This window comes from Lipotes vexillifer, unplaced genomic scaffold (assembly GCF_000442215.2).
Source record: "Lipotes vexillifer unplaced genomic scaffold, Lipotes_vexillifer_v1.1 scaffold422, whole genome shotgun sequence".
NCBI lineage: Eukaryota > Metazoa > Chordata > Mammalia > Artiodactyla > Lipotidae > Lipotes > Lipotes vexillifer.
Genome location: NW_006779087.1, coordinates 2,546,716 through 2,558,629, shown reverse-complemented (window position 1 = coordinate 2,558,629; position 11,914 = coordinate 2,546,716). Strand labels below are relative to the sequence as shown.

General features: G+C 45.8%; 1 protein-coding gene across 1 annotated transcript in view; it reads right to left on the bottom strand.

Moving 5' to 3' along the window:
* Positions 1 to 11,914, bottom strand: part of SLC4A8 (solute carrier family 4 member 8) — a 79,265-nt gene that overhangs the window by 35,349 nt on the left and 32,002 nt on the right. Inside the window, exons 6-12 of the mRNA XM_007452325.1 lie at positions 11,343 to 11,531; positions 10,243 to 10,334; positions 9,149 to 9,306; positions 8,164 to 8,251; positions 7,043 to 7,189; positions 6,125 to 6,225; positions 89 to 263 (exon numbers count right to left, since the gene is read on the bottom strand). Coding sequence (XP_007452387.1) covers positions 89 to 263; positions 6,125 to 6,225; positions 7,043 to 7,189; positions 8,164 to 8,251; positions 9,149 to 9,306; positions 10,243 to 10,334; positions 11,343 to 11,531 — 950 coding nt within the window. The remainder of the gene's footprint in view (positions 1 to 88; positions 264 to 6,124; positions 6,226 to 7,042; positions 7,190 to 8,163; positions 8,252 to 9,148; positions 9,307 to 10,242; positions 10,335 to 11,342; positions 11,532 to 11,914) is intronic.

Sequence of the window (11,914 nt, the reverse complement as noted above, 5' to 3'; positions counted from 1 at the left end):
ATTTCCCCCCCCCCCCCAGTGGACTCGGCTGCCATCATAAAATTTTTACTCTTGTTTGGGACCATTAGAAGTGGTTAAAAGTTCTTACTATGCGCCCCTCGGTGGCTTCTCCGAGCAATCCCCCAAAGGTGATGACAGGTGACATGCAGGCACAGTACAGGAACAGAAAGGAGGCCAAACACTGTAAGCTGAGTGCATCCCGGTAGTCGCTCCAGTACCAGGGGGCCTTCCGCTTGATGTCCAGCACCAAGCCCCCAAACAGCCTGCGGAAACATGGCAGACAGGCCTCTAACGCAGTCCCTCTCCCAGGAAAGCGTGTCAACAGCACACATCTGAAAGCACTTCAGATGTGCTCTGAATTAGAGGTAATATTTTGGCTTCAGTGTGACCCCAAGTTCAAGAGATCTCTCTGGGGCCAGCACGGATTCTATCTGCAACCAAGGGCCTGAGTTCGAATGATTATCCCAAGCGTAAAAGGAATGAATTTGGGTGTGCATATTACCCATTCAGTAAAAAGTTCCCAAAATTCAACATGAAATTAAGTAATTAGCTTCAAACTTCAAGTTCTGAGATGTTAGGAAGAAAGGTACAAAAGCATCAGGGTATTAAAATTGTTAGTTTTATTATACATTTTCTAGATACAAAGCCCCTATCACATGCACTTTCTTACTCTGACAACTGCCCACCTTACTCTTGAGAAATTAGCATAATAATTCATTCATGCAGTTGACAAGTAGTAGTAGACACTTCATGCCAGGTACTGGAGATGCAGCGGTAGCAAAGGTAAACACAGCCCCTCTCTCTAGGACCAACAATCTAGTGCAGGGGACAGGCAGTGTTGCGAGGGAGCAATTGGCAGCAAAGAACAGGGACGGGCATTGCGGTGGGGACTGGAGAATGAGCCAGGAGTTAGCCAGATGAGGCGGCGGGGCTGGCATGGATGACACCTAGGGATGAGAGTGCATGGCGGGCTCAAGGTGCTGAAGGAGTTATGGCTGGATAAGACAGTGTGAGGGGCAAACACCAATAGACAAAGCTGGAGATGCTGGAAAAGCTGAGTCACAAAGGCCTTGTAAAAAAGGAATTAGAACTTTCTCCCAATTGTGTGTCAAGTACTGAAGGACTGTAGACAGGGAAGCAACAAAAGTAAGCAGGCATTCTGGAAGGATCACTCTGATGGGGGTGTAATGAGTGGAACGTAGGGCAAGACAGGAGGCTGTGGATTGGAAAGAGGAGAAGTGTGTGTATTCAAGGGCTAATCAGGAGGCAGAATTAACAGGACTTGGTGGCAGGACCTCAGGACCCCTCTCCACTTCCCAAGCATGAGACAGATCAAGAGCAAGGTGTCCTACACCAAGGAGGAGGAGGAGTATTCCCAGACTGGGGCACTTTTGCTAAGAGTGGAATCGCTGCACCAGGGCAAAAGCTGTTAGGTGAGTAACGAAGAGAGCCATTCAGCGTTCTACAGGGCAAATTACCTAGTTTCTTCTACACATGAATGACACAGGAAGAAAAAGGAGAGCTGTTACAGAATGGGAACATAAAAACCAAATGCAAACCTCCATTGGATCCTACGTCAAACAAATGAACTCTAAAAAGATGTCGCTAAGACAACCACAAAAAGGTGAATATGGACTGAGCATGAGACAATTTAAAGAATTATTGTTAATTTTGTTAGATTTCATAATGGCATAATAGCTGTTTTTCAAAATGTCCTTATCGGACAGGGATACCTGCTCAAGTAGTTACAGGGGAAATGACATGCTACTGGTGATGTGGTTTAAAATAATCTAGAAAACAAAAACAAAACAATTAAGTGGGGGAGAAACAGATGAAACAAGATTGGCAAAATGTTGATAACTATTGATGGTCACGTGGGGGGTTCATTACACTGTCCTCTCTTCTTGTTTATGTTTTCTATAGTAAAAAACTAAAAAAACAAAAACAACAAACAAGAAACCGAGCTACTCTCTCACGAAAGGAGGCTTGGCTAGCTCTCTCTCTCTCTTTGCCCTGTGTCACACAAGGCCTGGGACCTGTATGCCCGGGGAGAAAGCCCAGGCAGCTCTCTTTCTCCATTCAAAAGCCCCCTCTCTCATCTAGCAGGTGGACACAGGGCACATGCTGTTCTACTTGACCCACTTGCTCTTTTCCTCTGGTTTGAGGGGCACAGTTGGGATTCACCCTTCTTCCCCTTACAGCACTAACATCACAGTCTGGGTCTGGGTTTAGGGGAGAAAGGCAAAGCCAGCCTTGTGAGCTGCTTTGGTTTTAGCCTGTCTAGCAAACCTAGCTGAGGTAAGGAGCCATCCACAGGGTCTAACCTAGAGCATAAGAGTTCCGCCTCAGGGTTTGGGACCAAGGTTACAGTCTGTGATAAAATGTCACTTGGTCCTGCTTTCTCCTCTGAGTGGATAGCCCCTCAAGGACCTTACGGGCAACCGTGATTAGTCTGGGGCAAGATTCCAGTGTTTCTAGGTCCTTAGCCAACATAGCATCTTTAGTACCGTGTGAATATCACCTCCCGATCACCAATGACCTTCCTCTGAAGGGTATTATTCTGGGAGAATTACCTTCTACAGTAATGAGCCTCACCCTATGATGCTGCCACGATTGCTCCTCCTGGATGTGGGAGGCTCATTATTCAGGGAGGAGTGTCTGTGAGTAATGGGCAAAAGATTTATGTGAAACGGACTGATGAGAAGCCACAGAAAGGAAGGACATCTGTCTGCCTAGTGATTGAAAGGGGAGAGAAAAGATCTGAGGCTCCTATTGATGGTATAACTATAAATTAACAAAATGATTTCCGAATACTGTTTATGGCGTCAGCCTCATCCCTCACTCACGCAGACCGTAACAGCACATCTAGCACAGATAGTAATCAGACATGGATGCTTCCCTCCACATTTGGGACTCCCTTTTCCTTTCAACACTACCCTTGGTGTTCAAGTTTGGGTGGGGGGGGGATGGGCAGGAGGCACACAGGAATATGAATTTAAGCTTGATGCAAGAAAGGACTTACCCGTGTAGAGGGTCCCTAGGCTCTGGAGCACTGACTTAGGAAGCCCTCTCAGGAGGGCTTTAGGGACAGGCCAGCCATCCATTTGTCTGCTGTGCTTTGGAAGAAACCTGTTTGAAGTGTGGGGGGCGATCATCGAGATAGCAGCTCCTGATTCTTCTCTTTCATCAACTCTTCCCAAACGTGGCCTCCCCAGTGAGGTACACAAATCTACCTTGGAAAACTCCTTTGCAGAGTATCCTCTCTGCCGTGAAGCTTCTGGCCTAGGAACACTCTAGTCAGACTTTCCTCTTCGTTCTGTGTGGGAATGCCTTGGCATTATGGCCTATGTCAACATCAGGGAGGCCCAAGACACTGTCTCAGCCCTGGCTTGGCAGGTCAGATCATACACAACTCAGACCGTTCTCAACTTTGCCTCCTTTCCCGTCTTCTTAGAGCCTACACTACCGCATCTTAAATACCTCTCCATCCGACGAGGATGGCACCCCCAGGTTGTGCCCCACCTCAAAGAAACACAGCTAAAGGTATGAAGAATTATAAAGCCCAGGCTAATGCATTTTTAGTCGGTGAAGTCCAGGAAGGTCCAGAAAATTCTAGGATGTCCATCTGCAGGGGAAGGTTCACGTTCACCCCTACGTAATTTGAGATTGGGAAAAGAGCCAGAGCTGGCATGAACTATGATCCCCAATATGAGCATTAGGTCACCTGGACTAAAAGGCTACAAGGGGGGGAAGGTCTTGTGTCTTGAGGACTGAGGAAAACTTCCGGAGCTCGGGAAGAGGCAGCATCTCCCACAGTAAGCAGAGTGAGGCTCTGAGTACAGATGACCCTTCCTTTCAGCTGTGTCAATTCCAGCAGCTCCTCACTCAACATTATGGGAGAACTTTCCTCAAACCCCATCTGAGTTTGTGAGTAAAGGTACTTCGGGTTGCTGATTAAGTATATGTCGGTCCTGGCTCTATGGGATTTTCTTTTGGGATGATAGGCACCATTTCCAAGATTCTATAACTGTTGAGATCCAATCTAATGAGCTCCCAAACCCCCATGTGGAATTGATTATAAGTGACTGCCCGCCTAGTTTATTCTCCTCTTTCTGACACCGAAAGAAAGATGAGATCTCACCTCTGCGTGGATTATGTGTTTGGACGAAAGCTGTTGGCTTTACAGTCAAAAGGATAAATCATAACTCTGAAATTCTATCAAATCCATAACCCAAGACCCTTCCCTTAAAAAACACCACCTTGGGATCTCCCCGGTGGTGCAGTGGTCAAGAATCCGCCTGCCGATGCAGGGGACACGGGTTCGAGCCCTGGTCTGGGAAGATCCCACATGCCGCGGAGCAACTAAGCCTGTGCACCACAACTACTGAGCCTGTGCTCTAGAGCCCGCGAGCCACAACTACTGAAGCCCTCGCACCTAGAGCCCCTGCTCCACAACAAGAGAAGCCACTGCAATGAGAAGCCTGCGCACTGCAACGAAGAGTAGCCCCCGCTCGCCGCAAGTAGAGAAAGCCCACGCGCAGCAATGAAGACCCAACGCAGCCAAAAATAAATAAATTTATTTAAAAAAAACACCACTTCATCTAAGACAGTCTCAATCCTGGAAACTATTCTAAAGACAGATGCTTCCTTCCAACCGCTTTTCAATACCAGGCCCCTCCACCCAATTCGGACCTCTTCCAACTGTAAAGAAAATGTGAAACTTACTCTTGGAGCTTGCTCCCTCTTTTCAGTGACCCCTTCCATCAAAAGCCTCCTCCTTTCCTCCGGTGATCCCTCCCCAGAGCCCAGTTATCCTTCCCCGCCCTCTAATACGTTCCTTCGACCAGATGCATACTCCCCATGAGGACACTGCTGGTTAAGTGCCATTCTCTCCTGCTTCTCAGTCTCCTCTCCTTTCTCTCCCTGAATTTCCAAGAATGCAAAACTAAATCGCTCTCCACAATTAAAAACAAACAAACAAACAAACTTGAGTTTCCATTAGGCAGGGCACTGAGGATAGGGAAATAAGGAAAGCAACTTCAAGCAAGGAGGAAAAAATAAGGTGAAAGCAATAGAATAGAGGACGGTAAAAGCTCCTTTCCGTCATCTGAGTCCTGTCCCGGGAATCTCCGCCCAACAGATCCTTCTTAGACATAAGCACAACTTACAGAGCCAGAGCCATAGACTGAACCTTCTCCCACGATCTGGGGGACACCTCTGGATGCCACTCCAACCCAAAATACCATCCTCTTTTACTGCCTCCCTACCTGGAATATAAAGCCTCCCAGCCTGGGGACCTGCTTTCCTCACCTACCACAGAGAACCTCCTCCTTGGACATCTGTCCTAAAATCTGGGCCCAGAAGAGCAGGTTGCCTACTCTGAGACACACACCTAAACTAGTACCTATTTCCCTACCTCAAGGGGTTTCTTAACTTAACCATTCAATATTTATCCATACCTTGTCCATTCATGCTACAGAACAGACATCATTCTAAAAGCATTCATTCACTCATTCATTCATTCACCAGATATTAACTGAGTGCCTACTCTGTGCAGGGCACTGTGCTGGGTGCTAGGAATATAATGGGGTCCCTGCCCTTCTGGAGCAAACGTTCTGGCAGGAAAGACATCAAATCAATAAATAGTAATAAAGTATGATCAGGACTATAACAGGTGGCTGGGGGGAGGGTGGCAGGTGGGCAGGGGACAGAGCTCAAAGCTGGGACACCACCTAGCAGGAACACCTAACCTCCTCTAAAGAGTGTCCTGCAAGGCTCTCCAAAGGAAGTGACACCTAAGCTGCGTCAAAGGATAAGAAGCAGTCAGCCAGGAAATGAGGAAGGGGACAAGTGTTCCAATCAGAGGGAACGTGTTCTGTCTCCCCTCCTGGGGCAAGGCCAGGAGGGGAGACAGAACATGTTAGGTGGTTTGAGAAATTTGAATGAATGAATATAATATTTGATATATTTGTAACGCTTATAGTCAGTGGTTCCATTTGAAAAGTCATTCCCAGCCAATAAAGATACTACAGAGAAGAAGCCTGAAAGTAAAGAGGATGCCTCATTCCTTTATACAATTTCTGTCCGGTAAGCAGTATAAGCTGTGAAACATTCCAGAACTTACCGCCCAGTGCGTTGAAGTTCTGGCCCGCTGTGGCCCCCATGTGGTTCCGGTTCTATGTGGCAAACATTTCCATTTGGAACTCCAGGCATTTTCCTTTTCTCCTTTTAACAGAAGACCGCAAAATTAACAAACTCAGCCCTGTATTCTGTCTTTCCTGCTGGGGGCGGGGTTGGTGATGAGAACATCCAAAAGCAGCCCCCAAATAGCCAATTGTTTGTTATAGCTTTCAAATGCATCTACTGATTTGGAGGAGTTTACTGACTTTCCTGAAAAAATAAAATAAAAAATTTCTCCTCCTCTCCGCTGATACCTAACTCTGTCTCACCCAGAGACAGAAAAGTGGAGGCTTTGGCACCAGATGGGACTTAAGTTCAAGTTTCAAACTTGTGTGTAACCTTTACCTTAAAACCTTGAAGATAGTTTTTTTATTCCTCATTTGTAAAACAAAGAATAACAATACCTATATGGAGATGTCACTGGGAGGCTGAATTAGCATATGTAAAGCACTTGGCCTGGGGACTAGTGTACAGAAGAAATTCCCTTCCATCTTTAACCTCTCAAAAAAAGTGTGAGCGACTCTATTTGCTCTCTCTATACAACTACCTCTTTTCATTTAACGGCTTCATTCATGATATGCTCCCAAGAAATGTCCTCTCCTTTCCTCTATGCCATTCTACATCAGTCCTTCAAAAGTTGGCTTAAAATTCATCCCAGGGTAATCCTGACTGACCCCATCACACCTGAGCCAATCTATGTTACTGCATATTCATATTTTATTACTGTTCTGACATGCTAGATGCTCAGAAACAGAACCACATCTCAACTTATTTAGCATACACCCCCATGGTCTTTGCTTTGTCCACGGTGTACACTCAGTAAGTGATACTAAGCCACCACTGGCTCATGTGCATACATTACCTGGGAAGGGACATTTTTGGGTGGCTCAATTCTAATGGAGGGGTCCCACTCCCCTGGAGGCAGCACCGTCACCTGGTCTAGGAACTCGTCAATCCCTGCCAGGAGATCGTCCCGCTCTTTTGCCTTATATGCCACATCATGAAAAATCTACAGAGAAGAAAAATATCCTCAGGAAAACTAAAAGTCACTTTACTTAAAACAATCACCAATGGATATGGTGAAAGATGAATAAAACCTCTTGATTTTTCTCTCTGTCATGGGGATCTGAAATGTAGATAACTTTAGCACTTAGAGAAGTGCAAGTATAAAACAATAAAAAAAAGAATCTAAAGATGAGATGAGTCAAAAAGAACTAAATATATGTTTATTAGTGTAGAAAGAGATCAGATGACTCTAAAGTTTTATAATTCTGTTATCTCCTCAAAGAATGGAACAAAAGCCAAGATGCATGAGGAACTTTCCTGATCATAATGGGTAGAAAAAACTGGATGGAATTCCTAATAAAGGTTCCTCATATGCCTCCAATATGCCTCCAAACCAAAGACAGCTGATAAAACACAGCCCATAGCCCCTCTGCCTACTAAGACATATGCCTTTTCAAGGCCTTACTTTGTAACTTACCTGAGAAGCACAGTCCTCAGCAGGGATGCAGTGGGGGTTCAGGACCACGGCAGCCGAAGCGTCTAGTCACCCTGGTACATTCACATGACAGTGCCCGAGAGCATCCCCCTGACCTTTATACTAACTGGTCTCATTTACGTGAAATGGGGGTGAGGTTTCTTTATGTAAATAGCTTGGATGTATTTAATTAACCATCTTCTAGATCTAGAAAGTTAAGTCAGCCTTAATATCTTTCTCTCTAGGTATCCTACTTGGCAAAAATAATTTTCCCAGAGAAAGATTTCTCTGCATCCTTGATGATTCAAAAAGGGAGAGATGACAGAGGAAGAAAAATCCCCCAGAGGGCTTGGTCCTCAGAGACGTGACCTGCACTGCTCTCCAGCAAACATCACGATTGTAATTATTTTATCCCCAATGACTAGCACAATGCCTGGCACAGAGTAAATGCTCAATAAACATTTACAAGACGAATGCATGAAAAGCAGAAGTGGTGTGCGTACCTCATCTGTCATGATGGTGGCCATGGATCTGCCAATCTCATGGTACTGCTGACCTTTCCCTACTGGACCCAGTAGGATAAACAAAAATCTGGCAACACACAAAAAGGATTAAATTATGTAAGTAAATATAAAGAAGTGGCATCTTTCCTCTCTAAACAGCAGAACATTTCTCTTCCCTATCAAACAGAAATCATCACAGTACCTTCAATGAAAGGAGACAGACTAATGACGGAGCAATATGAGTAGCCTTGACCTAGTAGCTCCACTGTAGGCACTGGAAGCCACCTGTACAACTCATTCAGTAACGTGGTTATAATTCTCAGGGTTTCCATAGACACAACTCCTTACTATAGGAAGGACACTTTTTCAAAACATGGCATTGTAGTGCAAATTCAAGGTTACCTGAATCTCATTCATTGCTCTAATAAGAAATGATGGGGAGAGGAGACGGATAAGGCAGTTGAAATGATCAAGCCCTGTAAAGGAGTCTAAATTGTGTCCCAGACATCGGAACACTCTGTAATTAATGGAGCCCTGAATCACCTGAATCACCACCTTCAGAGCGCATGAATAGCCTTTTGAACAAATGTGGACATACTTGCAAACCATACAAATCCTGCCGGAACTGTGGAAAGAGACATCAATACCTTTGGTCAGAGACGTTTCCCTGGGATACAGCTTGGCAGAACAGGGAGAGCAAGACAGGCTTCCCATCCCAGCAAGCAAGTGGCCCTTCAACACTCTTTGGTTCTCCATTTCCAAGGTCATAGAAACTGAACCGTCATAGCCTTAAAAGTCTTACAATTCTTCCGCACAGAGGTTGATCAAATATACCCCAGTTTTCTGAGATCACTGCTGAATTTTAAACAGCATTCCCCGAATTAATTAATCCTCCATTTTGGCATTAGCTGGATTCTTCTACCAGAGCACACACAAACCTGCACGCCAGACGGAACGCACTGAGCTTTGCGGTCCAGGTCTTTACCTTGTTGGGATGGGCACTTCTGTCAGGCCCGAGAGAAGGACTGCCGGAGACAGCCTCACAAAGGCGACAACGGGGCGGCCCAGAGAGTCCACCTCTCCAACCAGGACATTCGAGGCCTCTGCCCCAGTGGGAATTTTCTTCATGAAATGAAGGTCGACCTGAAAATCCAAAGCACCCCCTGACAGTGTGGGAGCCATCACCTCACGCATCCATCACCCTCCTCATAACTGACATTCATAAATCATTTTTGATTTAACACGTTTTCTCATAATACTTTACTTGATCCTTACAATAGCTCTGTAAGGTCTAATTAGCCTCACTTTTTATTTTAAAAACTGAATGGAGCCACTGAGACCCAGAGAAGTGAAGTTGACTTGCCCAGGACGACAGAGCTTCTAAGAGAGAGAATTTAAATCCAGGGGCTCTGACTGGAATTCCATTACACCATGCCTCCCCAAAGAAGAACGTTTTTGAAGCTCCAGGTCGAATTGTTTCCGCTTTAAAATACTGGAATGCTTTGTCAGAGGTTTCAGGGAGCCTTATGAGCTGAGAAGTGACATGACACCGTCTGCATTTTGGAAGGACAGTGTCGGGGAGAGACCAGAGCAAGGAGAGGCTGGCGGCAGGGAGATCACGGTTTGAGCCGGAAGCTGCGGGGGCCCCTGCTCCTGCGGGAGGCCTCGGACACCAAGCCACAGTCCCCAAGAAGAGTTTCAACCACAAGGTAGTTTTAGGAGACGGTAGCAAAGATACTGCTTCTGCAGAACCCTTGGAGGCTAAGAAGGAGCTACTGGAGAGCAGGTATCAGAAAATAGTTCTGAAACACCAGGAGGTGTGTGGCAGGGAGGATTATTAGTGGCTAGTGGGTTTCATCATGTTGAATCTGGGGAACAGGCTGATGAGTCAGAGAGGTCTGGGCTGGAGAAGGTAGAAGACATGAGCAGATAGATGGGCCTCCTTTTCTGCAGAAGGGGCTCTGGTCCTGGAGAAAGGGTGTTGAAATGCCAAAGCTTATCCAGCTTCCAGCAATGAGACTCTGGGTTCCACTAGAGATCTGCTTAGGCCTGTAAGCCAACTTCCACGTCTCTGCTCACCTTGCTTAAGTCCACGGGACTGTGTTCACAATTCATTCCATTTTTTACTTCAAGACTTGTAGTTGGAACGGACTGAGGAGACACAGTCTGACCTATTTGGAGAAAATCAAACAGAATTCTCCGAGTCCTGCCCTTTCCCCCTTTGACACGCCCCGTCCATCATCAGCTGGCTATGACTATCTCACACAGAGAAGTGGTCCAGATGACTATGAAGCAAGGACCCACACATACCTATCTCCTTACCTACCAGTCAGCAGTAGAGCAGGGAACAGAGAGGTCTTACTACTCCTGCACCCGCTTCCTGAACTATCAGTGATCCTCTTTTCTTCCTCTATTAAAGGCAGTCATCCTTAACCAGGAGTGCACACCATAAAGTCCTATGGAGAACTTTTCAAAAACTTAGACTCCCAGGCACATCCCCTGCACACTGTGATTCAGTAAACAAGGAGACCAGCATAGATTAGGCCTCAGAAAAGGAAACTAGTCAGCAGCTGAAATTCACTGAATGTTTACAACCCACCAGGCACCTGGCTCCAGGGCTTTACATGGATTAATTTATTGAAGCCTCACTATAGACTGAGGGAGCAGATCTCACTATTATCCTTATTCTACAGAGGAGAAAGTAAGACTTAAAGAGGTTTCGGAGGTTGCCCAAGGTCACACACTTTGCAAAAGGTGAAGCCAGAATCTCCAGCCTGGAAATCTGACTCAAGAGTTTACACTACGGCATTTTGCCTCCCTAATCTAAGACATTGGTTTACTTCTAAAAAGCTCCAGTTGAACTTCTCTGGCCCCGAATTATCCCTAATGTGGCTACCTCCCCAAAGTCACATCAGTTCTGAGGCCATTCTGGGGCACAAACTTCTCCCCTGGGGTCCACTGAGATCTATCTGAGGCATGCATCCCTAGTGCCACAGGAGATGACCGTCACCAGCCCCAGCCACCCATCGTGTCTATCCACCGAAAAGGACTGTGTCTAAGTGAGCATGAAAGCATATTAGAGAAATATAGCCCCTACCCTCTAGTAACTTAGCATCTCCAACTAGTTCCTAAATGTCTTATTAATCGAAAGAGAAAACAGTTACTCCTAATAATCTTACCATGTTTATCCATTGAATGTGGATCAGATTGTTTCTTGCCAACCTCAGCAAAGGAGCGAACAATGGGGATGAGGTTATTTCTCTTCTTTTCATTCTGATGATGATGCTTTTTGAGAAGGGCTTCCCGTACTTTAACCCTCATGCTGTCATTCAGGTCACTGAACAGTTCCTGCTGGTCCAGGATCAGGTCTGGAAAGCAGGTGCTAACGTGAACACTCAAACTGATGGTCAGTGAACCCAAAGAGACCAAGGTCAAGTGGGGTGAGGGGCAAGGGACAAGGAGTAGGGGGAAGCAGGGTCACTGATGTACAGTCTCTGCTTCAGTGCCTGAAAGAGCTATTTGATGATAGCAGCTGTGACACATTATTCGTTATTCATGTAACAAATCATTATTATTAGAAATGGAAACTATTGAGCATTTAACATGTGCCGGGAACGAGACTCTGAACTTTTTACATAATTATCTAATCTAATCCTTATAAAAAACCCTGAGAACTAGGTGGCATTATAACAATTTTTACAGCTCAGGAAACTGAGGCCCAAACATTACAAAATTCCCCAAGGTTTCACAT